Genomic DNA, 22,024 nt, shown 5'->3' on the forward strand with positions numbered 1-22,024 from the left:
GAATCAGAATGGAAGACAGTATGAAGCCAAATAGGTAATAGTCTTCACACACTGAAGTCAAACAGATCAATCAAGCAGGCAATGACTTCATGAAAACAAATTGAAATGTAAAGTAAGTAAGGGATAGAACCAGTAGCTTGGTGAAGACAACGATTTGGTAAACCAGTTCCAGTTGTTGTGACAACTGTACGTCTTGTTAGGGAGGCCGAGATTGAACTCAGAAGACCGCGTCTTCACCTTATTCCCCTTGAGCTTCCTCGCCCAATCACTCTGGTAAGTCTTCAAGGTAGACTTTCAAACCTTCACAGACTTCGTTCACCGGCGATCCACAATGACTCTTGGATGCTCAGAACGCGACGCCTAACCGGCTGGAGTATTCACATTCCTCAAGTGTAACAAGTCTTCAGATCATGCGGACAGAAATACTTCAGTGATGCCTAACACTCTTTGTCTCTGGGTGTTTTGGGCTTTGTCCTCGCAAGGATCTCTCTCTCAAAGGCTTCGGAGGTGGGTTGCTCTCAAACGACAAAAGTCGTGCATTAACTCTGAGGAGCCACCAAATTATGGTGTAGGTGGTGGGCTATTTATAGCCAGGAGGCAACCCGACGTGATATGTCTGAAATGACCCTGGGTCACTAAGGAACCGACACGTGTCCAACGGTCGGATTTCAAACATACGCGGCAGCTTGGCTTGGGATACAAGCAAAGCTGACTCATCCAACTCTCGATAAGATTTGCTCTCATTGTCTTCACTCGAAGACATAGGATTTTGGTTGAGCATCACTTCAGTCATCTGACTTTGTTCGCTTGGACCACACTTAACAGTAAGCTGGTTCCTATGACTCAATAAAGAAGAAAAGGAAACTACGAAACAACTATGTCTTCGCACTCCATAGTCTTCAAGTGAATGTCTTCACAGGTCATACTCTTCATCGTGCATGTCTTCACGAACCACCATTGTCTTTATACATTTTTAGGGGTCATCTCTGGTAGGTAAACCGAATCAATGAGGGACTACTACCTGTGTTATCCTGCAATTCTCACAAACACGTTAGTCCCTCAACCAAGTTTGCCGTAAATACTCCAAAACCAACTAGGGGTGGCACTAGATGCACTTACAAATAGTTTTTCATCCTAGATGGGCACACCCCGGATTGCAGCCTCAGCGTTGCTAGCCTATGCATCATCTCCATCTCAAAAACAGAAGACGAGGAGGCCGACGTCATCTCCATCACCGAGACCGGAGATAGCTAGGCAACCGTGGCACCAACAACTAACGACAAGGTCGTCCCACAAGATACCACTTTAGAGCAGGTCTTGATGACAACACCATCTGGCCCTCCAAAGAATATCTCTTCGGCGTCAGGCACGACCCCACTCGCCAAACTCACCACTAAGGCTGCGGGCAACACACATGATTCCACCCGCGGACAGTGCCACCGGCTTCAGACCTGGTAATCGCCACAACTTTTGCGCCTTCGGCTGCCGCTCCACTGGGCCAACACCCCAACGGTCCAGGAATGGACCCCGAGGTTCAGGACTCCTGGCATCTCCAGCCTTGTTGATAGATTCTATATCGCTTCTACCATCAAGTCATGTGGAAGCACGACCAACAATCCATGCGATCGAAAACCAACAACATGGGCTTGAACCGTCATAGGTTATGTGATGTCGAATATGAAACCTACACTACAACAGTGATATACTCATGTGATTTTTTTACCCACACAACATTTACGACAACGAAAGACGTCTCCAAGGACACAAAACCGAAACAGAAAGCAAATTTCAAGCTTGGTTAGGCCGGATTCTCTTTTCAAACACGGACTCCACATGTGAAATGATACATCCAAAAAAAGCTCGTTGACGAGAGGACTTTAGATCTTCATAAGTACTCCCGCTGACGAGTGCAAAAATGCTTTTATATTATGGCATGGAGAGAGTATAATTTTTCAAAGTTTTTTTTACTGAGATTACCATTCCCATCTCCCAGAAATTCATAGATTTCGTGAATTTTCATCAAGATTTGAAAGTTTCTAAAATCTAAAAAGTGCGTACGCACTATTTGGTGTTCCCGAGCGGCCGCTCTGTCACACACATGAATGTGTATTTATTTTTATCTCGTAGCGCATGTTGGTGTTGGCATTAAATGTGTTCGCACTAGTCCCATCAGTTAGAGAAAACAGATCCATGTACTTTTATTTCGGGATTTCAAATTCTTTTAAAGCCGTATTTTTTAAACCACACGTCGGAATTCAGTTCCGTTTTCACCGTTTGATTCATCGCGACGAAATCTTTGAAACTAGATCCTGCATGGATATGTTTCGACGAATTTTTTTATGCTAACTTTGGTGCTATATGGTGCAACTAAAGTACTGCATTGTGCAACTTTAGTACTACATTGTGCAACTTTTTTTAAAATTAGTTGGCTTGTAATTTTGTCTAGGTGTACACATTGATGTTTAGTTGGCTTATAATGTAGTCTAGTTGCACACACATTGATGTTTAGTTGACAGAAAGACTATTGTCACACATATATGCTCAGTTGGCGCGGCACATAGTCTAGTTGCACACATATTGATGTTTAGTTGGCAGGAAGACTAGTTCGTCGAAACATATCCATGTGGGATCTAGTTTTGAAGAGCATGCCGCAGAGATTCCAATGGTGAAAACAGATCGCAATTCCTATGTGCGGATTAAAAGTTATGCCTTTTTAAAATTCTGAAACCACACATAAATGCATAGAAGAAGAAAGTGCATGGACCAAAAGGTATGGCTGTGTTGCTATATAAATGGATTAGATAAGAAAGATTTTCTGATTAGAAAAGGGGATAAAAAATTCCTTAAATAACCGACCGCTTGCTAACTATATTGAACGGCTGGGCGCTGGCTAGACGCGTCCTTGAAAGAGCACATTAATAGACTATTACAAAAATTATGAACTTAAAAAGATGCAAAGATATCAGAAGGTTCTAAGTTGTAGTTGTATTGTAATTTTTAAAGGTCAAAAGAAAAAATAGACGTCTACATGTTCATGTTCTTTCCGTGTGTGTAAATGTTCGTGAAAAACACACAACCAAATTTAATGCTAATACAATGTCTTTTTTAGAAAGCTGAACTCTGTTTTCACCGAGATATACTCATGTGTTTTTTTACCCACACAACATTTACGACAATGAAAGACGTCTTCAAGGACATGAAACCAAAACAGAAAGCATATTTCAAGCTTGGTTAGACCGGATTCTCTTTTCAAACACGGACTCCACGTATGAAACGATACATCCAAAAAATGCTCGTTGACAAGAGGACTTTAGATCTTCACTAGTACAAACGCCCGTGCGTTGCACCGGGCGAAATATTAAATATAACTTGCTCCACATGCAATTGTGAAACACATTTTTAACCCAATTATTGCAAACGTCAGAAATAAGGTTACACCAAGTATTTCTTTTTGGTATGAAATAGTCTTTCAATCAATTTTATGTTTTGTTGTTCGGAAAAACATGAATATTTCTTTTGTTTTGAGAAGGTGTTTTTTTATTAATTTCAACAATATTTTTTAAAATGGAATCATTTTTATGGTGACGAACATTTTTTTGCAATATAATATTTCATTTGTAATTTGTTTTGCACTATTTTTTGGGCTTGGCCCATTAAAAACTTGACCGACACACACACGGACAACACGCATGAACGCGATCTTTCTTCCCGTTTCCCATTCTTCTCCCCCCCCCCCTATTAGGATAGTGCCGACGCCACCTCCGTTGTCCCCGTCGTTCTCGGAGGACGAGGGCAGGAAGAATAGCGCTTCCAGTGGCCGCACCATCATGTCCTTGGGCGGCTCCTTCTTCCTCCATGTCCCCTCCCACCCATCTGGAGTAAGAAAGCGACCATGATGAGCTTGCCATGGAATTTAAGCGGCTCCATTGTTCACATCATGTCAGGCAATGTCATTGTCAATTGGGGAAAATCCATATATGAGAACATCAGACATCTCATTTCCTCTTTCCCCACATCCCACATAAACCATAGCTTATGAATTGGAGTACCGCGGACATTTTCAAACTCAATAGACGGTATAGAGATGGTACCCAAAAAAATATAGACAAAGATTTTCCCACATCCATGACAACAGAGCAGTCAGCTGACCACCTTAGAAAGTGCCTGACTAATGACATTTTTTCCACAACCAAAAACACCAAATAGCACCATGTTCCTCCAAAAACTGAGGGGAGTGATACTGAGGGGAGCCATTTCAAATTAGAAAACACTGGGATTTAATGGCGTTGGAAGGAAATGAAAAATCAACATCTGCAAAATGTTTGGTCATCTAAGAGAAGAAACCATAATAAATAAAAACATATGTTTTATTCTGGAAATTGAAGCTCGGATAAGTTGTCGACAAACATGTCATGTAAGAAGAGGTGTCCACACCGAGCTTTGATGCATCAGGTCTTCGTGTACGCACATGCCATATCTGCAGCTCATTAACTTCCAAACATTAAGCTAGTAAATTAGTCCTCAAAAAAGTTATACCAAATAACTTCCTTGCTTGAAGCATAGTTAATTACTTCTTGATGCCCTGAAATTTCAGCTCTAGAAATGTATCCTGCATTTGCATACATAGCAACAACAGTTTATGAAACAAAGTTAAGCAATGGTAGAATGAATGGGAATAAATAAAAGATGTCATAAAGTGATAGCATCCACTTAACCTGTAGGCTATGTTGACCCGCTCGAGCGATGTAATTTACTTTCCCATGGAACCAGATTGAAGAGCGACATGGTGGTTCATCAAATTATTCTCAAAGACAATCTGTCAGAGTTAGATAACATTACAATTTGAACACAGGTTAATAATTAGAATCTAATTTATTATTTTGAAATCTAAAAGCTCACACTTAGAATATCTTAATCAAGTGGGTGCCCATGCAGCAAGGTGCACAAAATCAGCTCTTGTGGCCTTTGTTCTATCTATGTATGATAAAAAATAATACTGAGTTGTACCTTCAGAAAACCAGAAAATTATGCAATGTTGTACTATGTAGGTCAACAGTGATATCCATGCCTGGTGATTATTTTCTGGGCATTATGTCCCATAATGTATACTTGAGTGTGGTTTTCAGATGACAAACATCAACCACAATTTCAGTATAGAGAGATGTGTCATAGTTCGGGTGCATCAATTTTTCTTGGCACTAAAAATATTAGAGCTTGGGTAGAAATAATAGTATCACACCAGTGTGAAACATCTTTCTGACCAACTGTTTTAGGAATAAAAGAGATGCATAAGCAAATTCATTCAACAAACAACAACTTCTATGTTTGCCTACTTCTCAACAAAATTTCATAGCCATGGCTAAAACTAAGACTAACAACCACACCAATCCAACAAGTCTGTTGGGAGATAAGATAAGTTATGTAAGAAGAAAAACAATACCAGGATTTATTTTACCTGATTTATTCTACCATTAAGTTATGCAAAAAGTACAATGCAACCTTGAAACCACCAAGAGAGGATCTTGTGTATCATTCTCTGTTCTTTTAAAGATTAATTACCAGTGGATGCGATCAGATATGATGGATGGGTGAATATGCCGCCCTCATGTCAGATAAGTAACGTAATTACCTCTATATGCGCACCGTGGTTCCACGGGCCAAAACCATTTGCACAGAAATTAGGCATTGGTGGCGGCAGATGATGATGCATCTGGTTTGGACTCGCCACTGACGGCAACCTCTGAAGGTCCCCACCATGATGTTGCTTAAGCAAGGAGGACACCCGCATTATCTCTGGTAGCATAAGTACAACAACAAACATTAGAAGCCAACATTAGCACGAAAAGGTGCTCCATGAAAAACTTTCTGTCACCGAAGAATCATATGAATCAAGGTACACACACACACACAGCCTGCACCTTGAGGCCAAAACAGAGTCAAGCAGAGCATGTTTGCATCAACAAGAGAGAAACATAAGCAATCAGGCCATGGCAAATCAGCAAGGACAAATTCCCATCTAGGCCAATAATGGTAGACGGGGCGGCGGCGGCGAGGGAGCGAATCGAGGCTCTCACCGTGGCCCAACAGCTTGATGTAGATTGGTAGCACCTGCGCGAAACAGGACAAGCTTCTGGTGCTCCCGCAACAGCTCTGACATGTAGTGGCTGCGGCGACAATGACGCCATCCAATCCAATGGCACAGGAGGGCACAGAAAAACAGAGACAACCAATTCAGTGAGGCCGCCCGCCCAGCAAATAGAATATACATTCCATGAAACTCCCTTTTGGGTTCTAATGATTCAATCCTTGCTATGGAAGAAAAAAACAAACAAAGGAAACATTTAATTTATTTCAGGGTGCCCGAACCAAACTATATACATTCCATGGCTATATGGCAAACCATTAGTTAAGAGTATTTTACATTAAAAGATTGAGACTAATTAACACTACAATGATAGCATCTTCAGAAACCAAATTAAATAACAAACATTTTTAATTAACTACAACAACAGAAAGTACAAGTGTGTATAAGTAAGAACCTAGGTGGAACAGATGTTTGCATAACTACCTAGTAGACAACATATTTGCATCAGTAAGACATGGTATAGAATTATTTGATTACTTCATGTCTAGACATTCAGGTCCATGTTTTTCTTTGTTTTTTGTTAGTCCATTATTGTAGAAAAAGGCTTATGATCTGAATTCCAATGCTTTCTCGACACTCTTATCCTGTCCATCTAAATCTCAGTGAAGATGTCTGGTTTCAGCCACAACCATCTGTCATAAAAAAACACCAGATGAATGCAGATGATAATGTATATCCTTGATCTGTAAAGGATATCTATAAAGACTGCACCTTCATGTATTACCAAGCATGAAGTCTGATTTTTGTGGAACACTCATGGTGGTGAAAGCCCTTTCTTTTCGACAAACCACATAAGATAGGAAACAAACCTTACTTAACCTAACGGTTAGCAGCTAAGCCTTCCTCTATCAATTTTATTGGATATATACAAGAGGATATATTCGATTGCCTAGATTCAGAAAAAAAATGATACCTGATACTGACCACCATTTATAACTTCTAGTACATTGCTAGGGATTGGAAGGATCTACTTATCCTCTTCCGTAATCCTCCAAGACCAAGAGCAAACTGACGGATTTCATTGAGCACCTCCAGTACACAGCAAAGCAAGCAAATCCAGCCATGGGGCATACCAACGGACTGAGCTTGGATTAACCTGGCATGATTACTGTTACTCGTCACTTCAGAAGCCATGTACTGCCGCAACAGATTTTATTGATAGCCAAGAAAGATTCAGTGCTTGCTTCTCATGGTAATTCCCGGAACAATATAAGTTTTGGGATTGAAGAGGTATCTCTGTTTCCTTACTCCCAAGATAGTACTTGTAGAAAATGAATCCTGCAATGACGACGCTGATGAAGCATGACGACAGCAGCCCTAACCACGGAAACCCAATCATCTTCTTTTGCCTGAGATGTTCAGAATCATGCAGGGGTTTCACGACACGCTGATGCAGGCGCTCCACCCGCCTCCCCCTCCCCTCGGGTGCACCTGAGGCAACATGGCCCTCCCGGGGGAGAAGAAGGCGTCCGCGTTCTGCAGCACATCCATGGCAATGGCGACGCCTGGGCACCAATTGTGAGGGAAGGAGCCAAGCGAACGAGATGAAGATGAGGAAGGGCTCGATCCGGAAGACCAGCCCGCACCAAGCCCCGCCGCCTCAACAGGAGCCCGTCTCCCTGCCTGCCGGCGGCTCAGCGGAGCCTCCACCGCCCCAGCCCCACGGCCGCGCGGGACTCCCACACCGGCGGCAGCCCCTTGGGGGCTCCAAGCCGATGCTAGACCCGGCACAGGGGAGGGGTTGGCCCTGAGGAGCGGGAAGCCGGCGAATCCGTCGGTCAGGAGGTGAGCGGCGCCCTCCATCATCGCCGCCGTTTAGGGAGGGACGCGGTCTCGGTCGACGCGGTGTGGGGCGGGCGGCGCGGGGCAGGAGGTGTCGGCGGGATGGAGGTGGAGATGGGATCGAAGAGGCAGGGTCGTGCGGGGCGCTGGGATTTTCTTTCTTATTTTCTCTCCTCTGTACCGGTTCGGGGTTGACTTATGACGAGGACTGCGGGTCTAATTATTAAAAGTGCATGGACTTTTGTGCAAAAATGCCGGCGACGTACCACCAGAAGCAATGCGTGGTTTATTAGTAGGTAAAGATAAGTACTCCTGCTGACGGGTGCAAAAATGCTTTTATATTATGGCACGAAGAGAGTATAATTTTTCAAAGTTTTTTTTACTGAGATTACCATTCCCGTCTCCCAGAAATTCATAAATTTCGTGAATTTTCATCAAGATTTGAAAGTTTTCTCCCACGCAAACCCTAGCTGTTCTGTCCATCCCAATTCACTCCCGAGTCCCGACCTACCCACCCCATTCCCCATTTCCCCATCCGTGCGAGTGCGCCGGCGGCCAGGAGCGGCGGGTGGAGCATTGCGGCCAAATCTGCCGCCCCGCTAGCCGCCGGCCATGGAGGCCGCCGCAGCGCCAGCGGCACCCGTCCCCGACCAGGGGGGTTCCCATTGGAACGCATCGAAGGCGGCACGGAGGGGCGACTGCGATGAGAGCGCCGCCGATTTCATCAGCAGGGTCCCCGACGCCGTCCTCTGCACCATCATCTCCCTCCTCCCCACCAAGGACGGCGGCCGCACGCAGGTCTTCTCCCGCCGATGGCGCCCCCTGTGGCGCTCCGCCCCTCTCAACCTCGAGGTCCGCCCATACCCCGGCCGCGGCGTCCGCACCTCCTCCGTCGCCCCCGATGTCGTCCCCAAGGTAATCTCGCAGCATCCTGGTCCCGCCCGCCGATTCTGCTTCCACGGCCTCCGCCCCGGCGACCTCCACGACCAGGCGGAGAGCTGGTTCCGCTCCCGAGCCCTCGCCAACCTTGAGGAGCTCGATGTCGGCTACAAGATCTACGGTGAAAACGATTTACAAGAACTTATTGTGGCGAGAATTTCCCTGCCGCCATCCGCCTCGCTCTGCATCTACCCTCCTCGTTGCCAAGATCGGCTACTGTGATTTGCCCCGAGAGATGGTGCCGTCCATGGGCTTTGACCTCCTCGAGCATCTCTCCTTGATCTCTGTTTCCATCTCAGCGGACGTCTTCTGCGGACTGCTCTCTGCTTGCCGTGCGTTGGAGAGCTTACACATGTCCGAACTTCGTGGTGCTCGTTGCCACCATGTTCGCTCGCCGACTCTTAGGAGTATCTGCTTCCGTGACACCTCTGGTAAAGTAGAGCTGGTCATCGAGGATGCGCCTCGCCTTGTGAGGTTACTAATGCCTTTTGGTTGCCGAGATGATTGTGGTACTATCCGTGTAATTTGTGCGCCTAAACTGGAGTTGGGCTTTGTTACCTGTCGTCTCCAAGCTCCTAGCCTCCCAGGTATAGCAGCAGCAGCATCCTTGCATTTGGCATTCCTACACGGAGATAATTATTTTTTTGTCATGTTCATTGTTTTTTTTTCAGGGAGTAAGTTCAGCCGACTTGGCAAACTCGATGCACACGGTGAAGATTTTGGCTCTTAGGTGTTCCGGGTATGAATTGGATGGAGTTCTTAATATCCTTAGGAGGTTCCCCTGTCTCGAGAAGCTCTATATCATTGTGAGTGCTCATCTTTGCTTGCTTTATAACTTCTGATTTTATTGACAACTTGTTTGTAACAGCTTTAGTACAGAGACGCTTGACAGATTCTTAATATCCATTTTGCAGTTTCACAAACACAACGAGACGGATACGAAAATCGAGCCTCAATGTGACCGACTATATCCAATTGAATGCCTTCAAACCAATCTCAAAACAGTGGTGTTTGAAACATTCGTGGGCCATGATAAACAGCTTGAGTTTGCCAAGTTTTTTGTTTTGAATGCAAAAGTGCTAAACAAAATTGAATTTGATGGAATGTATGGTGCCTACAACAGTGTATCGCTGGCTTATCAACACAGGCTGCTACGAGTGGAAGACAGAGCTTCTCGAGATGCTCAATTTGAATTCATGAATAGAAATCGATATACTGTGAAGCATCTCCAAAAGCATATCCATGATTTGTCAGTGGCTGACCCCTTCGAACAGCCATAGGCAGGGTTGATGCCTGAAGATTGCACTGTTCTTAGTGTCCTGTGCTTGTTTTGTAGACGATATTCATTCCTTAAGATCACATCATGTTCCACATAGACCTGCCCTATTTTCTAGCCTAAGGTTCCTCTGCCATTCAAGTAACTTATGAAGTTGCCACTGTTAACACTGCAAGAGATTCTTTTGGATGCAAAAACAGTGTGGAAAATTTCTGATGGAGAGGGATGCAAAAACATCACTGCTGACAGTTGTAACTGGTGACAGCTGGTAAGTGGTAATCCCATCTGCCAAAACTCCTACGGGCTATGGTCTTAACCTGTGCAATCGTTCGTGGCTTCGCTCTGCCTAAGCCGTGCTAGGAACACATCCTTGTATTGAAAACTTAATTGTCTTTTCAGTTAGTACATGCAAAAGCAGGAGATGTTTGATTGCTGATCTGTTTTTTTATTGTGTGTGTGCATATATCATTTGCTTGCTTTTGCATAAAGAATTTGTCCTTTTAGTTATTATTATATAAAGAAGCACACGATGTTTGATTGCTGATTTGTGTGTGTGTGTGTGTGTGTGTGTGTGTGAGCATTCTTAGATGCTAGGAAGGGCAACCTGTAGGATAGGCCCTTTATGCTTTTCTAGTTAGGAGAGTTCTCTACAATTTTCAAGTTACGCTATCAGGCTCAAGTTTTGCTAATGATCCTCAGCAGCCCCGGTGGGGAGCCCGGGTCTGAATGCTGCAATAGTCATCATCTCTCTCCAGCTGGAACATGCGATGATCTAGTCGTATTTATAAGTTTGAGTTTACTGAAGTGAATTTGATTGCCATCTTGTACAAATTTACAAAGTAATTTTACCCTTTCCTGTTGCAAGAACCATCATTGAATTTTGCTCAAGGACCTGAACATAATGCCGGCTTTGGCAGGGATCCTTGTGTGTACTGTCTGGCTAATTTTTTTAAAATAATACATTTTTTTAATTAATTTTCATAAATATTTCGCTGGGTAATTTTTTTTTTAAAATAATACACCGTCGGCCTGTTGCAGGCCGACTGGGCCTAGTCGGCCCACAGCAGGCCGATTGGATTCCAATCGGCCTACAGCTGGCCAACTGGCCCCTGTCCTGACTGGAGCTAATTGGCTCGCTGTGGGCTAATTGTTTTTTGCAAAAAATAGGCATAAAAAATATATGTTTAAAAAAATGTTAATCATGTAATTAAAAAATGTTAAACGTGTATAAAAAAATGTTCTTGATGTATATGAAAAATGTACAATATGTATGCAAAAAAATTGACTAAAAATGTTTTAAAAAGTGCTAATCATGTATTTAAAAATTGTTAAATGTGTGTATAAAAATGCTCCTTATATTTTTTGGTGTCAACTTTTTTTCATACACATTCTATATTTTTTGTATAAATAAGGAACATTTTTTATACACACATTTAACAATTTTTAAATACATGCTTAACACTTTTTCAAACATATTTTTATGTCAACTTTTTTGCATATATATTGTACATTTTTTGTATACATCAGGAATATTTTTAATATATGTTTAACATTTTTTAATTACATGATTAACATTTTTTTAAACATATATTTTTTATGCCTACTTTTTTTGCAAAAACAATTAGTCCACATCGAGCCAATTAGCTCCAGTCGGCCCACAATGGACCGACAGGACCCAATCAGCCCACAGTGGGCCGACAGGGCCAGTCGGCCAGCTGTAGGCCGACTGGAATCTAATCGGCCTATTGTGGGCCGACTAGGCCCAGTCGGCCTGCAGCGGGCCGACAGTGTATTATTTTTGAAATTTTATTATCCAGCGTAATATTTATGAAAATTAATAAAAAAATGTATTATTTTTTTTAAAAATAGCTACTGTCTGAGGCCCACCAACTCGTTTTTTGGCATTGATGTTTGCCAAAAGAAAAGAAAAGGAAAGAAGAAAGAATTTTTTTTTCTGCATTGCTTGACAGAGATTTAGTTTTCTTTATAGTTTTATTGTCGCTACACTAGGCTGTCGCTGGGTCGCTAACACCGCGCATGTGCTAGCCTATTTCTTTTCTCAAGTAAACGATACCTGAGGCTTTGATTCTTGAAAATACTGTCTCAATGGCATTGACTTGGATTTTGTTGATGGACATGCGTATTTTTCACAGGCTGAAAGAACTTGCAGGAAGCCTTGTGGCCTATTGTGGAGCTATGGTGTTTTTGGAGCACAAATATATATATAGGGAAAATAATAATCTTGTGTTAGGCTTTTATTTTGCCCAACATTGCGTGCACCCTAAAATACTTCTTGTGCTGCCGCTTCTTCCTTCTTCCACAAAAAAGTTAGGGTTTCTGCCTCCCGCTGTCACCGCCGCAGGTCCGCCTCCTCTCCGGTGGCCCTAGGGCCATGGGGGCGCGGTGGATCTCGGCAAGGGCCGGCGGGAGGGCTCCGTTTTTAGTCGTTTCTTTCAGTTTTGCTAGGGTTTGTGTCCTGCTCAGGAAGACGAGACGGCGGCGGCTCCCTGAAGATGGAATAAAGGTCTCCCCGCCTAGTCCCCGTTCCGGCGGCGCGTCTAGCACCGTTGGTGGGCGTGTGGAGGTGTGTCTCCGGCGGATCTATCTTTGGTGGATTTGCTCGGATCTCGTCGTTGTTCGTCTACATTCGCGTGTCTTCGGATTGGATCTTTCTGATCTACGTTATTCTTCATCTGCGGCGGTTGCTGTTCTGGTGCGCTGGTCCTACGGGGCCTTAGCACGACGACTTTCCGACTGTCTACTACAACAAGTTGTGCCCAACTCCGGCGATGGAGGGGCGATGACGGCGGCGCGCCTTCGGCTCGCTTCAGTGCTGGTAGTCGTCGCTAGGTGGTCTATGGATCTAGATGTAATTTTTATTATCTCTGGTATTCGTTGTACTGCCATGATTGAAGATGAATAGATCGAAAATTTTCTCGCAAAAAAAAAAACATTGCGTGCACCCTAAGTTTGGCAGAAGCGCAGTACACAACCCGCAGGGTCGGAAACCGACAATGCTCGGGACCAAAACACCACAGGCTCTCTAGTGTCAAGGTTTTTTTTTTTTGAAAGGCTCAACGTTGTCAAGGTTGAAACTATGGTGAGCCTTGTGATTTCTATTCCGCGCAACCTTTGCCTACCGACACAAAAACCTTTAAAACCGATAAGGGGGAAAAATTCAGAAAAGGAAGCCTTTTATTTTTTGAGAAAATTCAGAAAAGGAAGCTGGAAATGCACCTCGAGCTCGTTTCTTGTGGCCTTCTCCTGTAAAAAAATTACTTCGATTTTTTTTATTTTTGAGAAACACTTCATGCTTGACTTTTATTTTTTTTGGGTCCCGATAACTGTCACACGTGTGGTGTACCGGTAGTTGTGCCACACGCCTCGTGTGGCATGGACAGCAACCAGCCCACACACCTACGTGTGGGCAAAACAACTAATGCCCACACACATTTTTTCCCTCCCGAACCCTCTTACACGCGTGCGTGTGGGCGAAGTTGATAACGCCCACACGCCCGTATGTCAGGCCTCGTACCCTCCTGGTCCCGCACGCGACGCGTGACGCCCATCGCGTGCCCGCAGTTGCCATGGTCCAGACCCTCGTCCATGTTCGTTTATCTGCAGTTGCCATGTCGCTAAACTACGGTTGCCATGTCGGGCAACTGCAGTTGCCATGGTTGCTCAACTGCAGTTGCCATGTATGGTCTGATCTAATATAGTTGCCATGATTTCATAACTTTAGAAGTTGCCATATACTAACATTAGGCAGTTGAGAGAGTTGCCATGTGCTTACAAGCATACTAGGGTAGTTGCCATGTAAAAAGGAAGAGTTGCCATCTGCTTACGTGCACGTTAGGGCAGTTGCCATGTACGTGCACGTTGGGGCAGCTGCCATGTACCATGCAAAAACACATGTCAACTCGGTAAAAGAGAGTTGCCATCTGCTTACGTGCACACTAGGCAGTTGCCGTGTACCCTGCAAAAACACATGGCAACTCGGGTGAAAAAAGAGAGTTGCCATCTGCTTATAAAGCACACTAGGGGCAGTTGCCATGTGCGCTGCGAAAACACATGGAAACTAGCAGCTTGAGTGTGGGAGAGGAGACGGGCGTGTGGGCGAGATGACAAATGCCCACACACTAGCCCTTGTGTGTGCGTGCAAAGTGGCGTGTGGCGCGAACTGCTGAACGCCCACACACCGGCCCCTCCGTGTGGTAAAACGGATGTGTGGGCGAACTATGTCACACACCACACACGCGCCTTGTCCTACGTGGCGCAGAAAATCAGCCAGATTGTGCCAAGATTCGTGTATATAGTACTGAACGATGATGAATGCGTGTGGTCGAGATAGTCAAAGCCCACACGTGTGGGCGTTAACATTTCCGTTTTTTAAGCATCTTCGATCTTTTTTTTTTGAGTTGAAGCTTCAAGCTTGGCTAGGGTGGGCTACTTCCGAGCACTTTTTTTTTCTGAGCTTCGAGCTGGGCTATTTCCGAGCACATAAATGGCCCATTCGACTGAAGGTTTTTGCCAATAGGCTGAAGGTTTTTTTGACTGATATTGTCTCGGAGTTTCAGAGTGCATTTGTGCCAGGCCGCTTGATCATGGACAATGTTCTAGTGGCGTATGAATGTTTGCATACGGTTCGAAAGCAACATGCCAAGAGGCCCTTCTTTGCTCTCAAAGTGGATATGATGAAGGGGTACGATCGCATTGAGTGGTCATACCTCCATGGGTGTCTGCAAAAGTTGGGTTTTGCTCCTGTTTGGATACAAACTGTGATGCGCTGCATTACCTCGGCAAGATACGCGGTGAAGATCAACGGAGAGCTTACATCTGCGGTGGTGCCGTCCCGGGGGATCCGTCAAGGAGACCCCATCAGTCAATATCTGTTCTTACTGTGTACTGAAGGTTTGTCTAGTTTACTGCAAAAGAGGGAGAGCCTTGGCGAGCTACAAGGGATCCGAAATGGTATGCAAGGCCCCCTATTTCCCACTTGCTTTTTGCAGATGACAGCATCTTCTTTGCACGCAGTGATAATAGAAGTGTGGAAGCTCTCAAATCTGCTCTCCAGCAATATTGTGATGCTTCTGGGCAAAAGATCAATTTGCAGAAGTCTTCAATTTTCTTTGGGAAGCATTGCCCTGATGGTGTCAAGGGAACTGTGAAGGGGAACCTTGGGGTTGACAATGAAATTCTGCATGACTCATACCTCGGTATGCCCACTGAGATTGGTCGGGCAGCCACCAACTCTTTCAGTTTCTTGCCTGACCGGGTCTGGAAGAGGATCAATGGCTGCAATGATAGACCGATGTCGCGTGCTGGAAAGGAAATTTTGCTGAAATCCGTTGCTCAAGCTATTCCAACCTATGTTATGACTTGTTTCCAACTCCCTGTCTCCATTTGTGAGCAAATGAAGACCAGCATCGCCAACCATTGGTGGGGTGTCGAAGACGGCCATAAGAAGATGCATTGGCGTTCGTGGGATTGGATCTCAACTCCGAAGTTCCTCGGTGGTATGGGCTTCCGTGACTTGGTGTTATTCAACCAGGCGATGTTAGCTCGTCAGTGTTGGCGTCTTCTCACCGAACCTGGATCTCTGTGCTCAAGGGTGTTGAAGGGGCGTTATTTCCCTGGTGGTGAGTTCTGGGAAGCCACCAAGCCAAGGTCTTCCTCTTTCACATGGCGGAGCCTTCTGTTTGGGAGAGAGCTAATTCGGAAAGGGGTTCGATGGGGTGTCGGCAATGGAGCCAGGATCAAGATCATGGTAGACAACTGGATTTCGGGCTTCCCCTCTGGAACTTTCAGCAGCAAACTCCCTTTAACTGCTACTACTACAGTTCAGTTCCTTATGACGGACTCCTTGATGGCGTGGGATGAGGAGACCGTGCGGAGTTTCTTTTCGGACGTTGTTGCTGACCAAATCCCGCAAGTCCCGATCAGCCAACATGGTGGAGAGGATTTTTTATCTTGGCCACATCATAAACTCGGCATCTTCATGGTCAAATCTGGGTACAATCTGGCTCGAAGTGAGATCTTCTTCTCCTCTAAAAGTGGAAAGGACCAGGGGCTGGCTTCCAACCTACAGTTGCAAGAGAAAAACTGGAAGGCCCTTTGGGCTGTCATTTGCCCAAACAAAATGAAGATTGTTCTGTGGCGCGTCGCGCATGATTGTCTACCTACCGGGCACCAGCTAGTGCATCGCCACATCCCAGCCGATGACGGTTGTATTTTCTGCAACCGAACTGAGCATGTGGAGCACCTCTTTCTGATGTGCCCTTTTGCTTGTTCAATCTGGAGCTGTGTTAAAGAAAGCTTTGGACTCCGGCTGTGTAGAAAAGACCTTCGGAATGCCCGTCAATGGCTGTTTGATTTCCTCACCCGTGAATCCCAGCTTCATGCTACAGTTATGGCTATTACCCTTTGGCACATCTGGGAAGCGAGGAATGATGCTCGTAACAATGGTATTTTTTTGCAGCCTAGGAGAGTTGCTGCTAAAATTCGAGCTTATGTGGAAATGGTGAGACAACACTGCATAAAACCCGGGCCTGTTGCTAGGCGTGAGTCCTCTTCTTCAACTCTCCGGTGGACTCCGCCACTTGCGGGCACGGTTGCTGTCAATGTTGATGCCGCCTTGTTCCCCTCGACTCGACGGATGGGTATTGGTGTCGTCGTTCGAAATCACAGTGGGGACCTACTTGTTGCTTGCAACAAAGTGTTTCCTGGTATTCCTGAACCAGAGCTTGCTGAGGCTCTTGCCATTCGGCACGCCTTGAACATCTGCCAAGCTGAAGGCTTCATGCATATCAGTCTAGTGTCAGATTGCCTCTCTATGGTGAACAAGATCAGGTCTCCTGGCCAAGATCGTTCGAGTGTGGGCGCCGTTGTCTCCGACATCAAGTCTCTGGTTAGTTTTACCCACTGTACTTTCTCACATGTCAAGCGTGGACTGAATGTAGCGGCACATAAACTAGCACGGAGCTGTGAGCTAGCTGTAAACTGCTTTTACCGTGGTGTGGCTCCGGATTGCATCCGGGACGAACTGTATTCTGATGTTCCTTAATCTATGAAGTATTGTCTTTCTCAAAAAAAAAAAAATGGCCCATTCGAACATGAGCGATCAGTCGGGAGGCAGCTTGGAGGCCCACCGCCCGGTCCCATCCGTGTCTCTAGAAGCAGCGGCAAGCTTCCACCTCCTTCTCCTCTCTTCTCCCGTCCATCCTACTCTTTATCGGTCCACCGATCAGCAGAAGAAAGAGAGAGAGGGAGGACGAGACGAGGACAACGATGAGGGGTTGGAGAGAGGAGGTGGTGGCGCTGTCGCTGGAGGCGCACGGCCCCGGCGACGACCGGCCGGAGAAGCCGCGCCGCTACGGGGTCACGGAGATGAGGAGCCCCTGCTACTCCTTCCGCCCCGCCCACCACGCGCTCCAGGTACGTCCGCCCGCCCACCGCGCTCACCCCCGCATCTCATACCAGCGCCACACGCATTTGTCCGTCGCCGCTGCCTGGGTCGCGATGCGCGAGTTTGAGTTCCGCGTAAGCTCGATTGCACTGGGCTCTGTTTGCTTGAATCTTTTTCGAAACCAGCAGCTTACTGCTACCAAATTCAAATCGAAGCCCGTTCGGGTCTGATTTAGCCGCGCGACTAGTTCTCCGGTGCGTAGGATTAGCTGAGGCGTGCCGAGAAGTTGGAGCGTATGACGGTCACGGGTTCGATTTACAGATCAATTTTTAGGGGGTTCAGTCTGTTCAAATTGGTTGGACGACCATTGTTTCTGATTGGTACTTTTGATAGGGTGTATGCTACAACTCAGATTTGCCAGCGTCTAGGTTTGTTGGGTGCGAGTGTGATTGGCATGCAAGGGAATCGCTATGAAGATGGATCAGACAAATTCCACCTGCAGTCTGCAGAGGGGATGTGGATATCTGATGGTGAAATGAGGAAATGTGGTTGTAGTGTTTTGTGCACAATTTCCTCGTGTCTCCATCAACACCTCTTTGTGCAGGTGGAATTTCCTTCAGACTCCCTGCTGTACCACCCCTTTTGAAGGAAGAAATGCCGCACACATTCTTAGACTGAAAGATGAACCATACTGAATTTAGAGGAAACTCTCAAGATACAGAGATAATTATCAGAACAAAGACACATAGCTCCTTACTGGGTTCCCACTTTACTAAATTTCTGTGCTGGTTAATGATAATGATGCTTCTTTTCCAATATCTAGACATTCCTGATAGCAGATTCTCAAGCCAGCCATATTTTATTCCAGGAAATATTGGATAATATCGGCCCTTTTGTTGACGGTCTGAAGTTTTCCGGTGGATCTCATAGTTTGATGGGAAAAGAACTGATCAGAGAGATCACTGATTTAGCACACAAGCATGACATGTATGTGAGCACTGGTGACTGGGCAGAGCATCTCCTGCGCCAGGGACCCTCTTCGTTCAAGCAATATGTAGAGGTATGTAGATGTCTTGCTGTCCTGGTTGTATGTTATACGCGCACAAACGTGTCTGAAGCCTGTATGTGACATAAAATGTATTGTTGCAGGAATGCAAGGAGTTAGGATTCGACACCATTGAGCTCAACGCCGGATCTCTCAAGCTCCCTGAAGAGGCTATCCTGAGACTAGTACGCCTCATAAAGAACAACGGTTTGCGAGCCAAGCCCCTGTTTTCAGTGAAGTTCGACAGCTCTGATATCCCTGCAGCCGGTGATAGGGCGTTTGGGGCTTACATAGCTCCAGTGAAGCAGAGCTCAGGTAATAACTAGAAGCACTACCGTTCCACTGTACTCATATACATGCAGTGCTATTTCTCCAGTTGTATAAGTCAGAACTTAGTCATTCTCAATTGTCGGTGTCTTATTCTCTGTTCTTGAAAAAATACTGTCGGTATTATGTTCCTCTGTGAGGCTGTGAACATAACTTGTTTCCTTTCATAAGATGACTACATTGCACTCCCTTGTATCTATAAGACGGGCCTGCATTTTGTGTTGTTCGTTTGCAGAAAGAGTCGAAGACATTGACCTGCTGATCAGGAGGGCCGAGAGATGCCTGGAGGCAGGTGCGGACATGATCATGATCGACACCGATGACGTGTGCCAGCGCGCTGACTCTCTCAGGGCGGACGTCATCGCGAAGATCGTCGGCCGGCTCGGGCTCGAGAGAACCATGTTCGAGACATCCGGTGCCAACACCTCCGAGTGGTTCGTCAAACGATACGGCCCACGAGTACGGCACTTCCCTCACTCAATCCCTCCTTGAAACCGCAGAACGTTTTGCATGCTGCCTTTTTCTTTTCATGGTCTGATCCATGGAGAACTGATTCGCCGCCGGCGCAGGTGAACCTCTTCGCCGACCACTCCGAGGTGATGAACCTGGAGCGCCTCCGGGGCTTGGACGTGCGCAGGAGCGTCCGCCCCCTGCTCCCTTCGCCGTTCTTCCTGATGTGATGACGGCCTTCCTGAGCTCAGAGCCTCGGCTGAGACCTAAGCGAAGCGTTGATGGAGTTGAGTTCCTGCTGGCTACTGATGTGAGTTGTGCGAACTGTACTGAGACTGAGAACCTAAGCACTGTCGATGGAGTCGTGAGTTGTGGAGCCGAGGCCGCGTGTTGGTAGCAACTACTGTGTGTGTGTGTGTGTGTGTGTGTGTGTGTGTGTGTGTGTGTGTGTGTTTGATGTGGGAGTAAATTGTACCGGGAGAAACTAGTACAACTTGTTTAGTACTGTGTGCCTGAATTGCTGAGATGAACACAAGAGAAGGTGTGCCCGGGTTCCTGAAGACACGGAAACGAATACGCGCCTTGAGGTCATGCATCGTGCTTCTGCACCACATTTCTGTTGCTTCCCGTACGTGGTTCCGGACAAAGCAGACCAGACCAGACCAGGTCAACGGTTTCACTTGCATTGCTTAACTAGTAATCATGCTCTCGACTAAAATATGTTCTACCATCTTAACCCATGATATTGTTCTAAAATATGTTGATAATAACTCTATCATAACATAAACGTACTTGAAAAACTTAAATCTCATACAAACAGAATATGATACGTAATTCCCAAGTCATACAAATGACTAAAAATACATTGCTTTATGAATCAACAGCCCACGGCCATTGCTTAGAAACTAACAAAGATCATTAACTAATTCTCCCTAGTGTGTTCATCTCGACAACCAACGCCACCGCAACACCTTACCAGCCCAGTCTCTTGAAGGTGCTCATAGGGGTAGAGTTTATGTGAGTTTGTTCATAGGGGTGTGTGTATATACATGTATGTGAGCGACATTGATTATACTTTGTTAAAAAATACACCTCGCCGGCAATCACAGTACCATATAGGTCTTCGTCCTATCGCTGACATAATTGTTTGTCATATATCGCAGTCATGACCTCTTAAAATGTACAACTTACATAATTCACCTATTATTCAGAACTTAGTCATCATTATACACTAAGATGATGATTGCTAGTTCACACACACACACACACACACACATTGCTAGTTCATACAGAAGCAAACAATCAAGCAGCATCAATATGACATCCCTGCGGCTTTTCAAGTAATGTCAGGTACACATGAAACCAGCCAAAGAACTCGCTGACGAGCAAAAGCAGATGGGCAAACAACTGAAGGTAGAACCACGCATACTCATAATCTGGAGGTCATGACCAATGTAGTTCATTTTTGGTCATTTAGTGTTCATCCTTCCATGGCAAGGTTCAGAGCAACGAAGGTATTTGAACCTGTTATTTCAAATAGCATGCTTCTCTTGTGAACTTTCGAAATACATCACATACCAGGTTTTTAATCACTTGCAAATAACAAACAATAGAAATTATAAGTCGAATGGCTCTTAAGAAGTGAGAAACAACAAAATCCAATAGTAGCTAACATGACCACAAAACTCCTTCACGTATAAGACTGAGAAAAAACAATGAAAACCTACAAACGACAATGAACTCGTAATTTCAAGAATTGTTATCATCTCGAGCTTAAACAGACTATAATTACCGATTTATAACTACATGGAAGGACAGTAAAGCTTATAATTTCATGGAATAAATGTTGATAGTACTATGATAAAGGATCAAATTATTAATTTATGAAATACTATGATAAAGGATCAGATTATTAATTTATGAAATACTATGATAAAGGATCAGATTATTAATTTATGAAATACTATGATAAATGATCAGATTATTAATTTATGGGACTTCATTGGTAGAAACTTTAATATTTATATGACCAAGAGATGCAAAAACTCTAAAAATTGGCCTGCCATTAGCTTTGAGATAACTGTAACTCCCCCTGACGTACAGTTGCACCCAGAGAATATGTTGGGCATTCAGATAGGCCCGGGCCTTTATATGAATCCATTGAGAAAACTGTATGGACATAACCTACTGTATTTGTCCACCTTATGTTCCAGGGTCCCCATCATACAAACCAAGGTTTCCTGTTATGCGTGTGGTAAGAATCAAGAAAACTGTGATCGCAAAATGTGTTATGGCTACACCATAAACATAAGGTGTTAAGAGTAGTGTGAGTTACCTCCCAATCGGTGCCTCTATTTGAAGATCAAGCACAATTCCGTATTTGTTCAAATATAAACATTAAGTTGATCTGTACCTAACACCTGGACATAAGTACAAAAGAACCTTGTTACTGAATGCAATACTTTCAACTAAAAAGTGAAAGATGATATTCAACACACATGCACACACCTTTGAGGAAATAAAAGACAATTTTAACTAACCTTGGCTTTTTGCAAAGCTGATCACGGTTGCCGTGACCATGAAAAATTAGATCCTTAGGAAATATAATCCTTGAATCATTAGTAGTGTATACAGAAGCAATGTCTGTGCACTTTC

General features: G+C 45.0%; 1 protein-coding gene and 1 long non-coding RNA gene across 2 annotated transcripts; both read left to right on the forward strand.

Moving 5' to 3' along the window:
* Positions 1-9,087: 9,087 nt before the first annotated feature.
* On the forward strand, positions 9,088-10,590 carry LOC119341795. Its single transcript, XR_005165280.1, has 3 exons — positions 9,088-9,453; positions 9,538-9,672; positions 9,781-10,590. It is a non-coding gene; the product is annotated as an uncharacterized LOC119341795 (long non-coding RNA).
* Positions 10,591-17,342: 6,752 nt separating this feature from the next.
* On the forward strand, positions 17,343-19,933 carry LOC119337699 (protein HEAT-STRESS-ASSOCIATED 32-like). Its single transcript, XM_037609856.1, has 5 exons — positions 17,343-17,576; positions 18,416-18,607; positions 18,697-18,907; positions 19,155-19,378; positions 19,489-19,933. The coding sequence occupies exons 1-5, from the start codon at positions 17,430-17,432 to the stop codon at positions 19,597-19,599; spliced, it is 885 nt and encodes a 294-aa protein (XP_037465753.1). The 5' UTR covers positions 17,343-17,429; the 3' UTR covers positions 19,600-19,933.
* Positions 19,934-22,024: the final 2,091 nt, after the last annotated feature.

The sequence above is a fragment of the Triticum dicoccoides genome, chromosome 7B (genome assembly GCF_002162155.2).
Source record: "Triticum dicoccoides isolate Atlit2015 ecotype Zavitan chromosome 7B, WEW_v2.0, whole genome shotgun sequence".
Lineage (NCBI taxonomy): Eukaryota > Viridiplantae > Streptophyta > Magnoliopsida > Poales > Poaceae > Triticum > Triticum dicoccoides.

Bases quoted from the DNA above. Each gene is read 5' to 3' on its own strand.
- LOC119337699 (XM_037609856.1), top strand. From the start codon at position 17,430: ATGAGGGGTTGGAGAGAGGAGGTGGTGGCGCTGTCGCTGGAGGCGCAC. The intron at 17,577-18,415 runs GTACGTCCGCCC...ATTTTATTCCAG, and splicing joins CCGCCCACCACGCGCTCCAG to GAAATATTGGATAATATCGG. The intron at 18,908-19,154 runs GTAATAACTAGA...GTTCGTTTGCAG, and splicing joins TCCAGTGAAGCAGAGCTCAG to AAAGAGTCGAAGACATTGAC.